This window comes from Branchiostoma floridae, chromosome 2 (assembly GCF_000003815.2).
Source record: "Branchiostoma floridae strain S238N-H82 chromosome 2, Bfl_VNyyK, whole genome shotgun sequence".
Taxonomy (NCBI): domain Eukaryota; kingdom Metazoa; phylum Chordata; class Leptocardii; order Amphioxiformes; family Branchiostomatidae; genus Branchiostoma; species Branchiostoma floridae.
The window spans coordinates 14591312-14613840 of record NC_049980.1 but is presented as its reverse complement, the minus strand read 5'-3'; the positions used below and the strand labels follow the sequence as shown (position 1 = coordinate 14613840).

The following is a 22529-nucleotide window of genomic DNA, read 5'->3' as shown; positions in this document are numbered from 1 at the left end:
ATGACAGATGACACCACACTTTTGTTCTTTAGGGGTTTTGTCTTTAGGTGCTACAAGGATGTTGCGCAGAGTATTCGCCGGCCTGAAACAGGTTTTTATCCCATGTGAGGTGAAGATTCTTCTAAGTCCTTCAGATACACCTTTCACGTAAGGAAGCACAACAAATCCCCTGTTTTTCCCTCTGCTGGTGTTATTCTGTGTAGTATCACTGGGTGATGGGGGTTTGGGTGCTGTAGCCTTCTCTATGGCCCATGTGGGGTATCCGCACGTTTTCAACGCCTGGGTAATGTGAAGTTTCTCCTTCTGTTTGTCTTGAGGGTCAGTTATCACTGTTTCCGCCCTGTGGAAAAGGGTACGGACAACACTGAGTTTGTGTTCTAACGGATGTTCCGACTGGAAGTTCAAATATTGATCAGTATGAGTAGGTTTGCGGTAGATTGTCACTCGCAGGGACCCGTCTTCTTGTACTGTTGTCAAAGTGTCAAGGAAGGCTAAGGATCTGTTCTCTTCCTTCTCAAATGTGAACTTTATGTCAGGATCAAGGCTGTTCAGATGATCTGTGAACTCGTCGGCGTACGTCTTCTTAAGTTTGGTATGGGTGTCATCAACGTATCTGTACCACCACAAAGGGGGGTTGAGGGCAGTTCTGAGGGCACGTTGTTCTAGATGCTCTAAGTAGAGGTTGCATACAATAGGGGACACAGGTGATCCCATCGCCGCTCCATGTATTTGTTTGTAGAAGATGCCATCATAAACAAAAAAAGTACAATTGAGACACACTCTGAGTAGATCAGCCAACTGTTCTGGTTTCAAAGTAGTGCGTTCAGATAAGGTCTGGTCCTCCTTTAACCTCTGCAGAATCACATCAACTGCTTTATCCACAGGTACTGAGGTGAAGAGTGCTGTCACGTCGTATGAACGGAGTTCTTCATCCTCCTCTACTCTTGCCTGTTTAATCACTTCCGCAAATTGTTGTGAGTTTTTGATGTGATGCTGAGTGTTCCCTACTAATGGAGAGAGGGTATCAGCAAGGAATTTGGCACAAGCATAGGTTATGGAGCCAATGCTACTCACAATGGGCCTCATGGGAATGCCAGACTTATGAACTTTGGGAAGGCCATAAAATTTCGGAGGGATTTAACCTGTAGTTGGATATAACCGTCTATATGATATGTTGTCTAGCTCACCTTCCTCCTGGAATCGTTGGAGTACTGCTTTCAGTTCATTCTTATAGCTGGAAGTTGGATCCCTTTTTCCCAGTCTAAGGTATGTGTTATTGTCCCGGAGCAACTCAGAGCACTTTTGCTTGTAGTCTTCCTTGTTGAGAACCACAGTCAGTCTCCCTTTGTCCGCTGGTAAAATCACAATGTTTTTATCTTGCCGTAGGGAATTGAGAGCTTCTTGTTCCTCCTTGGAAAGGTTGGACTGCTTCTTCTTCGGTTTGTTGAGAAGGTTGAGAAGTTTCCCAACATATACACATAGAATCGCCGGGTCATTCAGTGTCACTAGACAAAGTTGAAATTTTGGACACAGAACCAGACTTTTTCGCCAGAGGGATTAAAGAAGCAATCTACATCCGGGCTCTACAACCATCCCTGAACAGAGACGGTGGGCGCCATAGACTCCCTGCAACCTATAATCCACTGCTTACTGAGTCACGTGTTCTATCTGCATAACGTGACGTCATGACAGCAGTGGATTGTTCATTCCTTGACAAAGACTGATGCTGTGCAGTCGAAAATATGGGTGAGTCCAATTTTGGTGTTGGAAATTACAGTTCAACTATTTCAAGAAAGATGTAGCTTGTTGTAAACTTTCATTATCACTGTTAATACACGTACATGTGGCGTCATGCAGGGATATTACGCATTCTACACTGAATAATTCCGCCGTGTTGATTACTAACTTGAAATAAGGCCATGTTTGGTAAACCTGTAGTCTCTACCAGACTCTGGGTCGCTGTTAAATTGTAGAAATGGAACAAATAGAGGAGTAAGCCGGCCAGAGGAATATAGCCGGCTAGGGAGCAGCACGCAATCAACGGAGTCTGTCGAATCCCGGCATCTTGTTTGATGTCCTCTAATTGCTATCTAATAGGTGCGAAGTGGCTAAATAACCCTTTTATTGCTTTCCGACTCGTCTGGGACGGTCCAAGCGGGAGCGACGAGCCTGTCACATGTGACCTTCCTCTGAAAATAAGACTCGGCAGTTTACAGGCTTGATATATAAAAAAAGTCCTAAATACATGAAATGCTGAATAGTAATAATAAACACGCCAGTGGTGCATGTGTTTCTGAATAATAAACAAGTACGTATACCGTACGCTTGACGGTCGCCGACTCTGGTCGATCGGCGACCCGCTAAATCTGGAAGACACAGCAGTGCCTACACTGCCAAAACAACAACAAGAGTTCGTAGACCTCAGGCCTGCATGAAATGTATTGGGTGTCTGTAGACCTATTGTGTATTTTTTTCCTTTTTGTCCGTGGTTGCGTGGTTGGAAAAGTGAGATTTTCACCGTTTTAGTTGTGCACCATGCAAAAATCTGAAATTCCATTTTCGGAATGCGTAAGTTTGGGCATGGATGAACATTACTTATTTTGGATTTCTTAAGCATGTAACCAACCACAGTACCTTGAAGTTGTTGAGACGACTTTTCCTACCTTTTTTTTGTCTCAGATGGCCTTGTAGTTATTCTGTCACATATGATATATTCAGTGCTGATATCTTCCTATTTCAATGTACTGACCTAATGCAGCTGCTAAATCTCCGTAGTGTGGAAATGATATTCATTAAAGATTTATTTTTATAGTGCTATAACACTTGACACTGGAAGGTTATTTGCATAATTTGACCAATTAAGTTTTTACAGTAGTTCCATAGACAACATGAATAGTGGTAGCCCCCATCCAGCAGCAACAGTTAGTCCCCAGGGTGGTATGATATTTTTATTCAATCCATCCAACTAAAACCTAAATTTCTTGAAGTACCTAAGCCAAATTTAACAACAAAATTTACTATTCAAAATGTCCTTGTCTTTCCCATTCATAGATGGCAAGCTGCTGGCAACTTTAAAAAGTTCAGAAAGCTGTTGTAGTCAGAGTAAACACCCAGCAAACAACCCCCAAAATCAATGAACAGTTGCTTAGAGGGGGAAAACAATTTCATCATATTTTTGCAGTGACAAAATGCAATAAACGATACCAAATTTAAAACAGAACAAAGCTTCTACCACTTAACCCTGTATGTACTATAGATTAAGCAGGCACAAAATTCAAGCGAACATGACTAGCCCCAAACTACAAATTACCTGCATACAATACGGAAATGGCATCCCCAAAGAAACAACAAGAAACACAGTAAGACAATATACATACCTTTCTCTTACACTCAAGCTCTATACATTTCTCCTCCACTTTAGAAAGTTGTATCTTCTTCTGATTGCCAAACAGGGTAAAGGAACTTGTACCAGAACTTTAAACTCAGTACTACACAGCTCTCAAAACACCACAAAGACTAAGAAGCAAATTTTACCTAACAGCAACAGATACTAGTACAAACTGAAATGAACTAGTACATCATCTGGCTGGAATGCTGTTGATACAAAGTAACCTGATACATTGAAGGTGGCAGAAGCCAGTGCAAAAACAGATGACGGTTCTACATGTAAGCTTAAAGACCTATCAATCAACCCAAACCCAACGTCACCTGGTTTTTACAACCAAGCAGATATTGGGGGGATGCCCCAACCACACAAAAACAGGGTCAACCTACAGTATCAAGTTCAAGCACTATAGGAGGCCCAAAATCAAACCTGACCACCAGGACAGCAGCAACAACCCACGTAACAAATAGCAACACGATGGCACCTTGCGTTCCGGAGATACAGCGCACGCGCAGTGCCCGCACAAAAGGTAACCTGGAATGTCAAGTTCAAGCACCAAGGGCGCCAAAATCATAATTGAGAATTATTCAGCCACCGCCAACACATGTGCCAAATATCATCGCGCCCGCACCAACCGTTCAGAAGATATAACTCCGGAAATACCCCTCCCGGACACAAAATTCGACCTGCCATGTCAAGTTCAAATGCCACAAGGCCCAAAGTCAATCCTAGGCAACTGGCAACAGCCCCCCACCCATGCACCAAAAATCGTTGCAATGGCGCGTATCGTTCCGGACACACAGCGCCAAAAGTGCCCAAAAAACACAAAAAATGCCACCTTCAATGTCAAGTTCAAGCGCCAGGAGGCCCAAAATCAGACCTGAGTGTCAAGCCACCACCCCCAACCCACGTACCAAAAATTGTTGTGCTCGCACCATCCGTTCTCGAGGTACAGCGCCCTAAATCCCCAGCTTCCAAAAGTTCCCACGCCCGTGAAAACCATACCTGCATACATGCAGGTAACAACCCACTCGATACTGCTGTCACGGATAAGGAGGTCTATAAAAACATGCAGGTAGCGAGTGGCAAGAGCAAACGTAGTGGGAACCTCCACAGACCACATATGGTCCGGAAGTCAGGACCAAACTCGCCATTGACTGAGGTTTAGCAGCGAAGAACCGGGAAGGGACGTCAACGAATCGGCCAAGAAGGCATTACAGAAAGAAGTCACCCGCCTCGGAACGAAAGAGATCGGAAACTTCCCACACAAAAACATCGACAGGCCCCTGCCATTTAATATTCTTAAAGATGCGTTTTGATGCCGTGCACAATTTGATGTTTGCACCGAAAAAGGCGCGAGGTTGCCGAACGCTGTGAGACGCACCACACGGCGCATTAATTGATTTATGGCTTAAATGATCTGAACTCCAGAGCTGTCTTTGTGGAAAAAATGAGCGGATTAGTTTTATTACCTTTCATCAAAGCGACATTCGACACACTTTTGTAATTTGCTCTCTTTGGAAGCTGGTGACCAATAAGATAAACATATTGAATAAAAATTCAAATTTTATGATATATTAACTTTCTTTTGACAGTAGAATTGTGATTGTGTGTGCTTCTTGTCTCCCGCGAGGAGGGCTCAATCTATCACAATCCAGGTCGTATTTTCATGGGAAATGGGCGAAATGCACTCAGGGATCGAAATACTTTTTTTTGCTACATGCAAAATTGCAAGTTGGCTAAAATTTTACGTGCAATTTGAAAAATTTACATGCAAAATACAACTAGTCTATACTGCAATGATCAAGCCAGCATCCATCATTCATTCTTTGGCAGAATTTTGCTGCTCAGGATAGATAAGAATTTTGCCTATTCTGTCACTTTTGGCGGACAGAAATCGGTGCATGAAAATATAGACAGAACTTGAAATTTTGGAAAGATATCCACAAATCAACATGTAAGTTTGCAGCAAAGCCAAATTTGATTATTAATGAGAGAGAATGAGAATGATCTTTATTTGCATGTTCCTGCCCATGTGGGCTAAATGCAGCAAATCCCATAATGGGATACTAAAGACTAAATAATAACATGTAGTATTACAATTGAATAAACAATACATCTGCAACTAAGCTATCACTATATCTAATGTTTACATGACTCTTCCCTTTTCTTAAAACATGTGTATACGAACTCACAGAGTATTAATATAACACCTACTGAAGACCGGTGACAATCCCCGCCAGACAAACAAAGGCACCGTGTCCTCTGTATTTTACTATTTTCAGCATGCAAGATTGCAAGTTCAGAATATAATTACATGCAAATTGCAAGTTAAGTAAAACTATGTGTATTTCGAACCCTGGCACTGAATGCGGCGGACTAACAAAATCATTACGAAAAACCGCCAAAATCACAAAAAAACTTGTACTCTGTGTCATATTGGGAAATATATTCGACATCACTCTGTGAAGTTTCCTTTTTATAGACAGTACCAATCATTTGTTACAGTAACAAATCTTTTGGGCGTTCGCTTGTCTGCCACCTTCGGGGCCACACTCCCTGGGGAAAACAAAGGCGGTAATGCCTATGTCATTTTTTCTATGGCCGGTCTTCTACTCAACAAACATTTGTAGTATTTTGTGAAGCTTTATTTCTTTATGATTGTGTATGACAGTTGTGTGGCTGTTTTGTACTGATTGTACATTTAGGGACATGAGCCACCAATACCTAGTAACAGGTGACCACAGTGATTCGGCACTATCAACATTATTGTGAAAATTCTGTCTTCAAAAAAAAAGGGAAGTTTATGTTTAAGTATTCTTTTTTTTTTAAAAAGCTATTTGTTTGGACTTGGTTTATTTACCTTTCTAATCATCATAGTCAGTGGCAACAAACACGGCGTACTGATGCATTATAACATCTGATTCAGCAAAAAATCCGTGGCATCTTAGGGCAGGAACACTGGGGCAGGAAGCATCTTAGGGCGGCCCCCGATATACCGCTCTTTCCCCTTACTTACTTAACACTACAGACATGATTTCCAACATGTTTTCCAGCATTATGGAAATAATAAAGCAGAAACTGTGCAGGCTTTCCTTAAAGTAACAGATCCATGCAAAACGTAGCTGTAAAGGATTTGTGGCTGACTTAACAGGCTTTAACTGTTGGAAGAAAAGAAACTTGGTGAGAGAAGTGCTTGGCTGGGGAGGGATGGAGGTGATGGAGTTACATGGGAACAGAGTTCTTGTTGATGGTGATCTGACTGGACTGGAGAATGGATGAGGACATGTTTGGGGGACAGTCATCACTTACTCCTGGGACACTAGGGACTTTTGTTGTGGACTCGGCCATTTCCGTCGTCGTGGGACCTTGTGTGGATCTGTCAGTAGTCTGTCCCGTGGTAGGGACTTGTTCTGTAGTCATAGCCTGTGTGGTCACAGGTCTGGCCGTCTGGGGGAAGTGGGCCTTATGGTCAGGGGTGGCCTTTGTGTTGTTGAAAAGCCTTTGGTTGTGGGTTCCTTCTGTGCAGGTATGGACGTGGTATCCATCTCCATGGTGGACATTTTTGAGGTTGTGCGCTCCATGGTGGTCAGGCTTTCCGTGAAGTGCTGCACAGTCGTCATTGGCGTGGTCTGCATAGTGGACTTAATTTAAGGGGGAATTGTTTCATTTCACAAATAAGAGGTATATCATGTTGATTTAGCAAACATGACCTTAAGTCTTAAAAACTTGCCTGTAAATGCTCGTTGGCTTAAAACCTACCAATTAACTTTTACTGTATAGCAGACCAGATATGCTAATTGTCCACTTTAGCCTTTCATTTTTTTTTTCAAATATAAAAGATTTTGCTAGGAAACAGATCATAACACAGCAAGTACCATCTTTTCCTTAGGATTAATAATTAAGTTAGTCATTCTTTTTCTTTTATAAACACAAGACATGGTCACAAACCAAGGAGGTTAAAGAATCACAGGAGAGAGCTCAGTCATTAACACCCCACTGCGCGCTATTGTTCAGACCCTCCGGGCCCTTTGTTTCCGCTATCCGGCGGCGCGTCTCTGATGACCATGATGGCCGCGGGGTTTCCCGCCATTTCTGATGAGCCCGGACGTGTCAGCCAATCACATGAGCCCAGCCATGACGTCATGCACCGCGATCCCGGCCGAGGACGACCGAGGGTTGCCGAACTGCGAGCGAGATGAGCGCAGTTTCCGCGGATTTCCTTATTTGGGAAGCGAAGGTGACGAGTGCAAACAGTACTGTTGTGGAGAGACCAAGATGGCGATCATGTCGATACTTGTTTCGGCGCTGTGCGACCAAGTTGAGTGAATTTACAGGCATTTTTGTCGCTGTATCCCCGATTTTTTTGTCTCAGAATTATGAACAACATTCTCTACTTCATGTGTCTATTAAAAAATTATTACGCTTGCCCCGCAAAAGAGACTTTTTTTCCACGATAGAAGTGGGCTTGGGTGTGCCAAATAAGTATTTGTTGTTGCTGTTTGCGATCGATTTTTGCTGTTCGTGATGCATGAATTTTGTACTCTGAGGGCTCCGTGGATGTTCATGGCAATGATGGGAAGCAAGATGATATTTCCGAGGAAATTTATTTTGTCGGTATTGAGGGAATTTTTGCCTCACGAGGAACGCATTTTTTTTACACAGATGGCTTGATATCTTAATTTGACAGACTTGAAAATAAAGTTGCATAGCGTTTCTCAAGCTTCTTTTAAATAGCTCAGTGTGTCCTGGGCTATGAAAGCCGACCCAGCGTTCTTCTACACCGCGTGACTTGTTGTTAAACACATTTCTGTGGCCCGGGGGGGAACTATGCTCGCACTTGCCTCCGGCGAAGTATCGTCACTATTGATATCTGTTTCCTTAGTAAAAGTAGCGCTGTATTTAATGAGAATCATCCTCAAAATCGCTGAAATCCCGGCCCCAAATCGATGTTCCTGGACGAGTGATGTTGAAACTGACTCGTAAACAAAGGCCCACGCTAGCTTGGCGAGATGCAGATTGGGGTAATTAGCACTTCGATGTGATTCACACTCGCGGCAAAGATCGGAACAATAGGAACGCTCTCCTCTCTTTCTTTAACCTCCTTGCACAAACATAAAAAAGAGTGGTAATACAGATGCATATCTGGTCACTTCAATTAACACTTAATCTCTTTTCAACACCAGTGTCAATTCATTTCCATGCGTACATGAAAAGTAGGTTCACTTACAGGTTGGGTGATGGGTCTGGGTTCACTCGGCTGGTCCACACATCGCCCGATGTCTGCCTTGCGAAATTCTACCATATGTCCCATGTCGATTAGGCTGAAGGAAATAATGAGGAACTGTCGATTAGGCTGAAGGAAATAATGAGGAACAACAATACATTAGCAACATATTGCTGACAACTGACAAAAAAATCTTTAGATTTAAAAATCTTCATATATGTACATCGTGTTAGCAAAACATCTAACAGTCCTTGGCAAGGGTTTGTCTACCAGGACACATGTACATACACCTGTTTGTCTTTAAAGACTCTCACAGTGCTTCCACATAGCTTAGGTGGCCAAGGCTATCAACAAAGGTTTTGGGTAGAATTGAGGGTGTTAAGGGCTTGTGACACCAATGATACCAAAATACATTCAACCACAATATGTATTGATTAACAAACACATCTAGAATGTTTGACAATGTATGAAATAATTTGCATTATATCTTCTTGATGTTACTCAACAATGGTCCTTACAACTCATACTTCATTCAATTTGATATGATTCAATTCAATTCCATTTTATTGTAGAATTGACTGGCAGATATATTATATCAATTTGAAATCAAATTCCTTCGATGATGTCACAGTAGTTGGTTCACTACCTGGTACTGTGGCTCACAAAAAAAGTATCTTCAAACTGTAATAACAATGATTATCATATAGCCAGGCCCCGCGGACCAATCAGAAGTCCTCGTTCCACGTTGGTTATGACGCCGTAACACCCAGGCCAGGCAGGTGTGTATCGCTCCTCTGATTGGTCAGAATTGGTGTATCGCTCCTCTGTTTTGACCAATCAAAAGTAGCCTTACACACAAGAAAGTAAGGCATATGCAGGCATTGACCAATAAAATTTAGGAGTAAAACATATGCCAGAGCAGAGGGAATAAGTACAGACTGCAAGGGGGAATGGCTCCTTCTAACATTGATAATGAGTTTTGTTGTTCTAAAAAGCCTGCAATGTTTCGAACATTTTCTGTGGAAATTTTTGGTTTCAAAATGCAATGTATAATATTAATTTCCTTACATATGCATGTACCAAAGAACAAATGTGAATTTTCAGAAATTTGACAAAGGAATTCACACGTATAGTACCAAGAGATCTATCATTCTATGCGTCATACGGGAGTTTGCAAGTTTGGGTCGGCTATATGATAATAACGTTAATGACCCGCCTGTTCCTCGGTGTACATGGTGTCATAACGCCTGGTCCTTTGCTAAAGGACCAGGCGTTATGACACCATATACACCTCGGGGCGGGTCATTAACCCTTAATTAAACACTCACACTGTTTGCTTCTCAAAATAATGTCTTACATGAGCCTGGATGCCAGGTACTGAACTGGTTTGTGTCTTCCCTGTGACTTAGGCCCCGTTCATGATGCAAAAAAATGAAACGGTTCTATCGGTTTGGCCTGGAATCCGATAGCAAACGACAGGAAACGTTTACATTTTGCCTTCACAATGCAAATATAAAAGTCCTTCAGTTCCTTGGTAATGCATGGTGATGTGACCTCTGGCCCCTGAGGTTGTTGTGATCTTGCCCAAACTTGTACTTCTGTGTCAGATTATTGGTCTTTAATCGAAATTGAACCAATGTCTTACTGCAGCTGGGTTCTGTCAAGACCTTGGAAATGCCTCCGAAAACATTGTGGTCCCAATATATACCATTAGCTATGACATTTCCACTGGATCTCCTGACACGTTCCCTGAGATATCAGGACTGCTGGCTCCTTATCAGTCGACCAGGAGGCGGCCCGATAATAAAAACGAATTTTACGATTGAAAACGCAGCCGAAACACCCGAATGACAGATTAGAAATTGTACTTTTCCCCCGTGGCGCCACCAAATATGAACGCACATGCCCGGATGTAAAACGGATTGCGCCGCTTTTGCGTTTATGATGCAAATTCGCAATTCCGGATAACCTAGAAACCGTTTCAGAACCACCTCCCGTTTCAGAACCGTTTCGGAGCATTCATGATGACAAAACTTATCCGTTTCAGCTTGCCTAACCGATAGAACTGTTTCATTTTTTGCATCATGATCATGAACGCCCCTGGCCTTGTTTTCATGCATCTTGTGTAGATTTAGTTATCTAAAAGCAACACTTGACATCCATCATATCCTAAACAGCACTTACTTTCCATTCAGAACCAAATCCCTTATGCAGCCCTTGAATGGAGACAGGGTTCCAGCCATGTTGCGGAAGTTCCTCTCCATGTTGCCAGGAATACCACCAATGTACAACTTGTTAACAGATATGTTGTCAACACCCGCCAGTTTGCCTGATCGCTTGGCATCATCATCCATTGAGATCTCAAAACTGAAAATGGAAGGGGCATAAAAATTTACAAAATGAAGATGGCTGTACAGTTGTTTACATCTTTAAAAAAAAATGCAATAAATGGGCCCAAGTATGAAAAAAGGTACAACTACCACAGGAGTAATCCTCCAATATACTGAGTTCACTGTTCCTCCTGCCTCAATATCCAAACAGTGTCATGAGGACCCAACTGACCTGGCACCTTCCCTCGTCACCCTGATGTTGTGGTGCTCTCCATCATCGAACCTTCCAGCACTGTTCCTTGTTACTATAGTTAAAGGACTACCCACTCCAGTGCTGAACCGAGCTTGGATACGACCTTTCACAATGGACAGAGAGTAGAAGGCCTACAGAATGATATAAAAAGGAAACCTTTGTGAGACAAAATGACATTACTTTGAGTGTCGATGAGCAGTTAACACTACTTGGTTTAGGATGTAAACTTATCAGGATGCAACAAGGAAAGCAATCAGTCAGTCACACTTCTCCAAAATCATTTGTCATTCTGTAATGAGAAATATGATAAAGGAACCCTTGGGACAATTTGAGTAGGTACATTTGTTTCCTGTTCATCTTCTTCACTTCTCTGCCTGCATACTATGCATGGACGTGCTGGACAGAGCCGCATACAAAAGCAGCGTGAAGATTAGACTACTGTCCACCCGTCTCTGGGACCCCCACAACAGTATCATCAAATACATGTACTTAACACTACTCCTACTTAAGACAGGACCGCAGGACCGCGTGGCACGATCGGGAGCGCGTTGGTCTCAGGCCCGAGAGGTCCCGGGTTCAAATCCGCTTGCCGTGTCACCGATCTTGTGCCCTTGGGAAAGGCACTTTACACGACTTTCCTCACCTAACTCAGGTGTAAATGAGTACATAGCTGCGGCTAGTGGCAGTGACAGGCCTTTGTGGTGGTGACAGGCCATAGGGGCATGTTCGGGCATGACGCACCCGCCATGACACATGAGTCAGGGGTAGGAGGAACCCCTTGCATCCTTGGTCGGAAGTCCTCCTAGGAGACGGAAACTCCAAATAATAAACCTGCATCTGCTGGGGCCGTCTTACGTGGCATATAGTTCTGTCCCTGTGAGACTAAGTGCGCCAGTAGACGAGAGGGTGGAGGAGGAAGTGCACAGCCCTCCTTCACCTTAAAAAGTCACGTGCAGGCCAGGCGGATGGGTCACTCAAACCCACCCTGCCCACTGATCTTCGGATACGAAGTAACAGCCATCATCATCATCATCATCACTTAAGACAAAGGTAGCAATACATCCGTATTGGACATACTAGATAGTTCCTACCGTTCCAGCCTGTCGTCTCCTCCTGCGGCTGCCACCGGTTGCCAGGAGCAACAGCCCATCCTCCGTACTTGTTGTGAACCCGAGTAACACCGACCCTTTATTTGCCAAGTTTCCTTTCCTGTCTGTGTTCGGAAGGGCTGCGTAGGCACCTGGGTCTCCAGTCATCCCAATGGTGCGGACAACCTGATAGAGAGTCAAAATTAAAGCCATTTCTCACAGAATGTCTGAAAAAATTAGACTTTCTCAAAGCAATGTGGAGATCAGAAGTTAAATTGCCTGCAGCTACAATGTACATACTGTCATGGCTTCTTTGCCTTTAAGATAATGTAAAAATTGGAGCCATAACTCTTACTGATTGAAACTTTGCTATCTACAAAAATTACAGAAACACAGATGGTAGAAAGCCTGTCACAACAATTTTTGCCGTACCTGTTTGTCAATTCTATGACAAACTGCCCGCAGTGTGTACAAAAACATCTCTTACTTGATCCCGACAGCCTGGTGTCATGCCCCTAATCTCTATTGCCAGGTTCTCATCCAGCTTCTGGGAATGCCTACCCACCATAACGTCCTGCAGACATCCGATGAAGGAGGTGGTGGGAATGGGAATGTCCAGCTGCCTGTTTGGGCCAAAGAGAAATTAATGCACCTCTACCTCAGGTATATGGAAATCAGCTGCAATCATGGCAGTTTACAAGTGGCTGACTGAATCTTGCAGAATGACAGAACAGATCTCAGTTTGAACTGCACAAGTCATGTAAAATGTGAAGGCCCTATCTTGTAATCAGATGTGTTTTGTAGAATGCATCACACTGCACATGTACAGTCTGAACCATGAACCAGCATATACTTAGTAACCACGATGATGCTTCCAGGCAGACCTCCAATGTACATGCGGTCGGTGACTGCAAGGTCAGTAAGGGTTTCAGGGGACGACCCTCTTTTCACGTTTTGTTCACCTGTCACAGTCAGGTTAGCTGAAAACATAGGATACAAAGTCAGCTTTTGATATTAGTCTTTATCTATTACCTACATGTAGAAGGTTTGACAAAATTTAATGTAGGTGCTCTTTGTCTGCCTGTCTGTGAGCAGCATTACTCGAGAAGCTGTGGATGAATTTTAATGATACTTGGGCCTTAAATAGTGGGCCCCCATAGCGGCTTTTTTAGACACTGCAGCAGAACGTCCAGTCTTGAAATCTTACCATCCAAGAATTACAAATTCCTTGACATGCCTTATGATTAGCAGACACTCATGTCCAAAAACAAGAATGAAAAACAGTTTCAGTCATCAGTGACCCTAACAAAGAGATGAGGTGAGAAAGGAGTTGGTTTATGGAACAATGCCAATGGAACAACGGAACATATTACGCAAGAAGCTACCTAGTAGGGAGAAGTAGGATAATGTAAATTACAAATGAAAAGCTCACCCGTTTGGCCAGTCCTGGAGACGCTTACAAAGGACCATACTCCAGTGCTGTGCCTGTCATCGGAGAGAATCTCAACTTTTCCACTACCCAGGTTGTACTGTACTCCAACTCTTCCGTCTTTCAGGTACACAGCAAAGTAGTCTCGCTGCATGTAAAAAACATGTGCACAGGTTATTTACTGACCAAAATAAGCAGACGTTGTCACTACCTTTAATCTACATCTAGTAGTGCTGCAGTTCAGCAGGTACAGACACATTGCACCCCCTGGACAGAGCTGCCTGGAAATGCGGCATGAAGACGAGCAGACTACTGCCTGACCATGTGTTGGAAGCCCCATAGCAGTATAATCAACTACTGGATATTAAACTTGTTTATTTATTCCCTTAGCTGGTATTACAGACAGTCAAGGTCACCCAACTAGCTGTCGCTACTACTACTCATCATCATCACGGGCGGCTTGCCCGGACCTGGTCCACTCTTTCTTTCCAGACAGCTCTGTCCCCCAAAACGTTCTACTACTATTACACTACTGTACAACCTTTAGCATAAGGTGATACTTTTTGTAACTAACACAGACCTGGGTTTCATCAGCAACAAAGAAGATGAGTGCATCTTCTGCAAAGGTCTTGAAGCGGAAGCTGAGAAAAGTAGTTCTGTCATTCCAGGAGGGTATCTTTGGCATCACTACAAATCCGTCTCCCAGGAAGGTGTAGGTGTTGGAAGCAGTAGTCTCTCCTCGTGGGCTGGCAATTTCATTAAGAGAAAGAAACACAAAAACTTGAGGAAATGTGACCTACTTAATGGCAGAAATTAAATTTATCATAAGAATATGATATTCAAAGCAAGATTTTAGAACAAAATTACTGTTTATCTCTAAAAGAACAGGTAGGCAAGTGAATTACTATGTCAGAACTATGATTTTTGTATCACCATGTGAGAAGGTTCCAAATAATTTGCCTCAGAAATTATGTGTAATTGAGTGAACACTTAACATTAAATCAATGTAAAACTGAAAAAACTATCTGCTTTACCTTTCCACACAACCCTCGCAGGTCCCAGAGGTGGTAGCAAAGTTCCAGAGGCCGATGGGTTCATCATCAAGCAGTACTTCTCCCATGCAGCCTTTGAAGTCGGAAGTCACTTCGAATTCTTGCTGCAATGGGGCATCGTAGAAATACATGTTTAAGAGCAGTGTCGACATTTTCTTTTTTATCTGACAGGCTTGTATCAATGCTATCGTAAAATCGTGAAAATTATGTTAAGTTTGCAGACTGGAGTTTCTTAACTGACAATTGTAAGTACAACTAGTAAAAACACATTATTGTCATCATGCATGCATATTTCAATTTGATTTTCTACTTCTTGCAGTAACAGATCCAACTTTCTGCCAGAACATCTGAATTTTCCTGCTAAAATTTTGTTCTGTGCTCTACCTGCTTCTCTGCTGGAACACCGCCTATGTAGATGTCATCGCTGCTGTCTACGTCAAGAATGGTGTACGGGCCCGTTGGTGCAGAACCAGTCACAGTCTGAGGACCATCTAATTTAGCCCTGGGCTGCCTGGATCGTTGTACAAGGAGTTTTCCATCTGTGCCGATACGCTGGGCAACTATACGGTACCATCTATTGTCAGATATTGGCAGGCTGTCGTTTGTGATTTTGCCGATACCAGAACCAACATTCCAGCGGAAAACCACTCGGCTGTTACGAGTCTCCAAAGACAAGAAGTCTTTCTGCATGTTAAAAGGAACATCTGTGGTTACACAACTTCTGGGTTGAGGCCACATAACACATGATAACAAGCCTCAAGGTCATCTACAGTAAGTCTTAGTCTGTCGTAAATGATAAGTATTGCTTTCAACTTTTTGATATTTCTAATCACAATGGGTATTAAGGTTCAAAAACTGGTTGAGCATATCCAGATCACTAACTCTTTAGAATATAAGTTGGTGACCTTTTCACTTAAATGTTATGTACTATAATAATTATTGACTTGTTTGGCCAGGTCGTTTTAGAGGAAATACAACAAGATATATAACTTATAAGTGGTGCACAAAAATAACCAGCACTTACAGAATCCCTGCCTTCCAGGTAGAAGAGAAGATTGTCTGGCTCAGTTGTCTTGAAGTTCAACTCAATGGTGCTAGTGGATCTATTCTGGGGTTTGTACAAGGAGCTTTTATACAGATTTGTATAAAAGCTCATTGGTTTGTAGGATCGTTTACATGTTCCATCGTTGGCCACCGACACTTTGATCTGAGAAAAGCAGAGTACAGTGTTTATGAATGTAAATTGATCAGCCGATGAGTCTAAAAGCTGTAAATGACACTTGGCAGGAATACACCTGGTATTCATGAACAAGACCCAAAGAGATTCTCTTGCATTATGAACTGACACGGAGGGGAGGGGCCAAGGTCATAAACAAACAAATATACATGCTGAACTAAGGAGGCCATTTCGATCCCTAAATCAGTCATGAATAGAAATGACAAGAGGGTGTATAGACTGTCACATTTCAGAATGCATTGTTGCCCTGTAGAGAAGTAGTCCCATTCAAAAGAAGTCCTTGACTTCGCAATACAATGAGAAAGATCACTTTGCCCTGATGAAGGCAGCAAAACAGCTGCCAGGATGATGGTAGAGAAATAAAACAAGGCTGAGCATCAAAGTAAACTATGTTGAATCTGGCTTACTGAGTTGGCTAGGTTCCGGGCCCGTCTGATCATCTCCCATAGGTCAGCCAAGTTCCGGCCGAACTGGTCCTTCAGAGCGCGGGCATTACGTTCTTCATTTTTCAGGTCGTCAGCAAGGTCCTTAAGATCGCGAAGGTTACGAGACGCTGTCCTCACTTGAAAATGCCAGTGAATTAAGACGTTCGATGAAAATGTATGGTAGAAAGATAACATATCATGAAGTAACAAGTACATTACAAGTGGGCCATACCATATAAGTACTAGTCATTCTTCAATGGGTATCCTTCATTCTTCAAGTATTACATCCTTTACAATGGTCCAGTTTTTACCATACAGATGCCAACAGTCATCTAAAAGCTACTTGAATGTTACTGTACATATAATTCTCCCTTTTTTGTCCGTTGGTATATATATGAAGACAGAACGTTCAATAAACACTTACAGTCTCCTTCTGCTGCTCTGATGTCAGCATTGGTGTCACCAGATGCAGACCCTATAACTCCAAACTGATCCACTAAAGCGTCAACCTCATAAAAAAGCAGATCACAAAAAAATGCAAACATTGCAACACTAGGCACAGGTCTACTTCAATCATGCTTACCCCTTTGGAACTGTCCTAAAACATCAATGAAATGTTCTGACATTTTATTCTGTAAAACTTATCAAACCGAATGGAATGCTGCTCATGGCTAGATTTAACATGAGGAAAATGGAATAGATATACATCAGGAATACAAGATATTGTATCCTGTATCACCCAAGGTACCAGCTTGATCTGCAGTAGCATCATCTTGTATTCTTGCTATGTCCAATTTGCACACATTTCAATGCAAAAATTCACCACAAGTCCAGAAAATTTGGTGTCCTCAAAAACAACTGAAAGAACATCCAATATCTGAGTTTCAACAGCAAGCCCAGTGGGATACAAACTGTGAGATACAGGGTTGAGAATGCCCATGTCAAACATTATCAAGGCCCAGGTCAGGTATGACAAATAAGTACTTACATCTGGCTCTAAGCCATCAACTTCATCAATCACCCCCTGGGCAACATTGTCAGCATCAACTGCTCTGTCTTGAACATCCTTGGCAGCATCACCTAGGTCTTAACAAGATCACAGAGAAAACTGTTACGTCACTAGAAGCAGGAAGGACTCTGCTGTATTAGGGTACCTCTATATGTGGTAGAGGTCCAATATGTCCTCTAAATGGCACTATGCACACATGAAGCATGGATTCCAAAAAATGTAGCTGCCTAACTTCTTTCACAGAAAAACAACATTATCAGTTGTGCCATTACATCAATGCATCTATTGTTGAAGTCCTAAAATACTGGCAGCACCACTTCAGAAAGAACAGCATAGACCTGCAAGAAACTCTAATATCAGTGGCTGACAGCCTGCCTTCCATGCAAGGTAATGTTTCAAAAACCATTCCAAACCATCCAATGACACACTTCCCTGTTTCATTATCTCTAGCATTGGAAAAAAACTTCTAACGAGCGAACTAACTTTCACTGGAAGAGCATCCATCCAGGCCTCCATGATGGCAAGTTCCGTGTAGCCACGGGCCATCGCTTTTGAGCAATGGGAATATCAACACAATACACGTTCAAGTCCCCCTGCATTTCTGGAATAATAAGACACACAACACAGACAGATATAGTGGATTTAAACATATGGAATAGGTACTGGTTTATACTTCACACTTCTCCAAAGCTTAAATTTCACTTTACCTGGCTTCAGATACTTAATTTTGACTGGTTCATTTCATTGGTTTAGCTGTGCATGGCTGTCCAACAAGACTTTGGTTATTACAAAGACAATAAAATCAATTATGGACCATTTGCCACTATCCCTCTTTTTCCAGTTACCATGATGAAATCAATTCTGCCTGGGACAACTGTGAAGTTTGCGTCCAGCCCAAAATTCTTATTTTAATGCCTTACCATCTGTCAGACGATCCATTCTGTCCTTAAGATCTTGGACAGCTTTCTTCAGGTCAGTAATATTTTGGTTTCCCTGGGCTATTTCCGCCTCTTTGTCAGCCACTCTATTTCCTAAGTCTGCATGCAGGTAGTTTAAGATGTTATTGCACACTACATCATTCATCTCATTTGCAGGTAACGTATGGAAGTATCTTACAGCGACTACACGTGTACATTTAACTGTTATGACCTAACGCTAGTTCACCTTTATCCACAGGGTAACCTATATTCGTTGTGTTTACCAACACGGTATTAAGGAATATCAACTGGACGGACGGTGGTTTCAAGTTGTAATATGTTCAAAATATTGTAGTTTGAAAGTCTTGTCCGTCGACTTTATATCCCTAAATACCGATTTCTGACGGCAACGGATATAGGTTATCCCGCGGATAAAGGTGAACTAGTGTTATATGTATCAGGGCTCAAAATATTGGATGCATATACACTTTTGTGCCCATAATATTGGAGGTAGGCCCCTAATTTTTAGCTGTGGATGCACCTTAACCCTCAAACCACCGTAGCTTTTTTTATTTATTTATTTATTTATTTCTGTTTTATTTAGACAGGGTGGACAACTCAGTACTATGCGTTCTGCTTTTCAGTTGTGCCCTGTACACAAAATAGCATAACAAGAAATAAGATACAAATCAAATGAACAAATCAAAGTAACAATATATACATAAACATAAATCAAAATCATAACTCATTAATCGAAGTTAGTGCCGGGTCAGGAGGTCAGGGGTCAGCAGTGATTACCGTTTCTTATCAGTTTCTTGAACGACAGTGCAGAACTGGCCACTTTAACCGTTGGCGGCAACTCGTTCCATGAAAATGCACCCCTGTATTCGAATTTTCTACGGCCAGATTCAAGTCTGACTTTCGGTAGTTGTAGTGATAGGTTTGAATTAAGCCTTGTTGCGTATGTGTGAGATGTTCTGTTAAATATTTGTAAGTATTCTGGTAACTGCCGATGGATTGACTTGAAGACGGTTTGCAGGAGGTGCATTTTCCTACGAGATGCCAGAGATTTCCAACCTAATGTAGACAGATGGTCATTATCTACATGTGATCTACGTGACAGACCGAGCACAAGCCGTGCTGCACGGTTTTGGAGTTTCTGGAGATTGTCAGAGAGAGATTTTCCGCAGTTGCCCCATACAGTATCACAATAATCAATCTTAGGAAGAATCATACAGTTAAACAGCATGGAAAGTGTCTTAGGTGGTAAAATGGGTACTAAACGTAGATTACCGTATGGGGTCAAAATTGACCCCAAAACGTTTTGTACAAATACAGTTTCTTGTGTGTGACTCTTTTTGTGATTTGTATAAATATATATATGTATAGTTTCATTAATCTATTTGGGACAGTCTGACATGATTAGGTGAGAATACTTCTAGGTCATTATCATAATTTATGCAAAAGATCATGGGGACCACATTTTGCACTAATGCTATTCAGTCTGGGTAGGATGTTTTTGATGCCCGTACCAACTTCAATGCTGTATAGCGCCTGAATGGCTTATGCTAGGGCCACCAAACTTGGTAAATTTTTAGAAAATGTTGCAAGCAAACATTTTAGGTGAACAAAGTATGTTCATAATTTTTCATGTTGCTATGGCAATGGAATTCTGACAGACATATTTATTACGAAATTTTCTAATTTTGTATTAAACATTTAAGTTTTAAGGTTTTCTTAGCAAATAAAAGTTGTGTATCACATCTTATGAAATTCAACGTAAATTTCATGACTCAATATTCAGAATTCATGCTAATTTGATGACGTCATCAGCCAAAATCCAGGATGGCGGCCGAGATTACCTAGATGACGTCATAATGTCGTCATATAAGATGATAATGACACAAAAGTTGTTACAATAATTTTGGCTTACATGTACATCATTCTCTGAAAATTTCATGATCCTTCGATAAGTAGTTTAGGTGTGGGTCGCAAAGGTTCGTTTAAAAAAATGCTGGGGTCAGTTTTGACCCCACTGGACCATGCATAAACTTTCTAGGATAACTTAATGAACAATGAGCCAATCTCGGTAAAAAAAAGTATAAGGAGTTATAGGACATATATACATTTGTACAAACAAACTCCTGGAAGGAAATTTCCTTTCGACCAGTAATGTCATAATGGCACACATTGATATACGCCTGGGGTCAGTTTTGACCCCATACGGTGGTTTGAGGGTTAATTCACATTCGTGTGGAGTCACATGTATGTACATTGTATATTCAGCACTATTGTCTGGAGTGTACTCTTTACATCTGCATGTGTGCATAATGTTAGTGTCATATAGAATTACTGAACTCTTCTATTTCCTTGTTAACTAAGCTACAGAATTTCAGAAGTTTTGAAGACCAGAATTTTTCTGTGCACAGTAAATTTCTAGGTGAGGTGCACCAGTGCATTCTATAAATGGTTTTGAGCCTTGAATTTAATGTATGTATGTCATCTCTACCTGTTGCTTGTTGGTTGCTCACTGCATTTGTACACATGCTTCATCCAATAACAAAGGAAGGCTCATTTTAGCTGCAGAAATCAGCTGAAGGCTCTTTTAGATGCAAGTACCTGCTCCACAAAATGTTGTTACTCATAAAATGCTGACTTGTCCTGAAGTCAATGTTTAGTTCATTGCAGTTTATGATGGGGTGTAATTAAGTACAATATGATCGAGGGAAGTCATGCAGCCTAAAATTCATATGACATTGCACCAATATGTGGTGCTAGAAATAGCTTTGTCAAAAAATGAGCTTACTCCATACTGGTACAAGCATGACACTGTTATAAGTTAAAGCCTGGCTTCACTAAGTACATTTCGACATCACCTTTACTCCTTCACTCATGGATCAGAGCCAGTTCTGACCCATGTGATATACAATTCATTTTCCTACCATCCACCCTGTCCCTGAGCTTCACAGCTTCATCCAACAGGTCATAGCTGCGCTGTTTTGACTCCTCGCCAAGTTTACTCAGAGAGTTTTCTCCTGTAGCCTGGAAGAACAGAGATAGTTCTGACAACCATTTCTGTAAACAGAAGGTCCTTTTGACCCATTTTAGCAACTTCAGTAATTTAGAGGTAACTATTTGCCCAACAACAGCTTCAAAAGAATGAACAACACGGCACTTCGAAAGAACATGTATAAAATATATACCCTGGCTATAATGTTTTGTTGGAGATGTTGTGCGCTATGGAAAAAATTCTAATGCAATGTTGACAAAACATCCAACAGAAACAATATGATTAATTCAATCTATTGTAACTACAATTCGACAGCTCTTATATACGTTGTAACACATTGCTGATGAGGTACCATGCTGGTCAAGGGTTATCGTAGTCATTGTTAACAGTTGCCTTTGCAACTTATTATCAATGATGAAAGACCTTTATAGTACATTCATGCCTCCAGGGGCTCGGTACATGGTATTGAAACGTATGACAAACATGTAACATGTATACAAGAAGAGTATAAAAATAATATTAGAGTTAAAGATACAGACTAAACTGGGTTCAATTCTCCAGCCAAGCTGATCGCCTGAGCCCGTTATGCCCATTACCTTCAGGAACAGTGCTGAACAACAACAAATATCAGACATTTAAGGTAGCACATTACCAGGTCTAGTCCTTCTTTAGCAGCCACGTTGGCTTCATTTGCAGCTCTCTCTGCATCTTCAAAGGCCTGCACGATGTTGTCATAGGCTGTGGCAGCAGCCAGGGCATCTGAGGAGAAGTTCTTGGTCTCAGCAAACAGCCTGGAGGGGAAATGTACACGTTTTTATTCACTACACCAAAAAGTAGTTACTCAAGCAACTGGATATGGTTTTGGAAACAGTCAGACGTTTCAACTGTGTTATGTCCCAAGTGCCAGAAAGTTCCATACATAGCCCCCCTTTTCTGTTGAGGGTGCATGGGATTGTATATTCTATCATATATGGCCTCTCTAACTCCCCGTTCAAACCAGCGGGCCTCACGGTCTAGGATGTCGGTGGATTGGAGGTTGAAGGAGTGTCCTTGGTTGTGTTCTAGGTGGTTGAAAATAGCAGAGGAGTAGCTGTTGGCACTGGGTTTGTAATGTTCTTTCTACCTTGCCTTTAGTGGCCGGCTAGTCTCACCAATGTATGTGTTGGT

General features: G+C 41.9%; 1 protein-coding gene across 1 annotated transcript in view; it reads right to left on the bottom strand.

Annotated features, from left to right (window-relative positions):
• LOC118408556 (laminin subunit alpha-2-like) overlaps window positions 1-22529 on the bottom strand; it is a 108638-nt gene that overhangs the window by 11089 nt on the left and 75020 nt on the right. The window contains exons 40-56 of the mRNA XM_035809368.1: window positions 22015-22153; window positions 21295-21394; window positions 18356-18472; window positions 17415-17512; window positions 16851-16935; window positions 16409-16563; window positions 15789-15971; window positions 15149-15448; window positions 14747-14868; window positions 14293-14458; window positions 13716-13860; window positions 13137-13263; window positions 12771-12906; window positions 12287-12469; window positions 11175-11326; window positions 10797-10979; window positions 8616-8709 (exon numbers count right to left, since the gene is read on the bottom strand). Coding sequence (XP_035665261.1) covers window positions 8616-8709; window positions 10797-10979; window positions 11175-11326; window positions 12287-12469; window positions 12771-12906; window positions 13137-13263; window positions 13716-13860; window positions 14293-14458; window positions 14747-14868; window positions 15149-15448; window positions 15789-15971; window positions 16409-16563; window positions 16851-16935; window positions 17415-17512; window positions 18356-18472; window positions 21295-21394; window positions 22015-22153 — 2485 coding nt within the window. The remainder of the gene's footprint in view (window positions 1-8615; window positions 8710-10796; window positions 10980-11174; window positions 11327-12286; window positions 12470-12770; window positions 12907-13136; window positions 13264-13715; window positions 13861-14292; window positions 14459-14746; window positions 14869-15148; window positions 15449-15788; window positions 15972-16408; window positions 16564-16850; window positions 16936-17414; window positions 17513-18355; window positions 18473-21294; window positions 21395-22014; window positions 22154-22529) is intronic.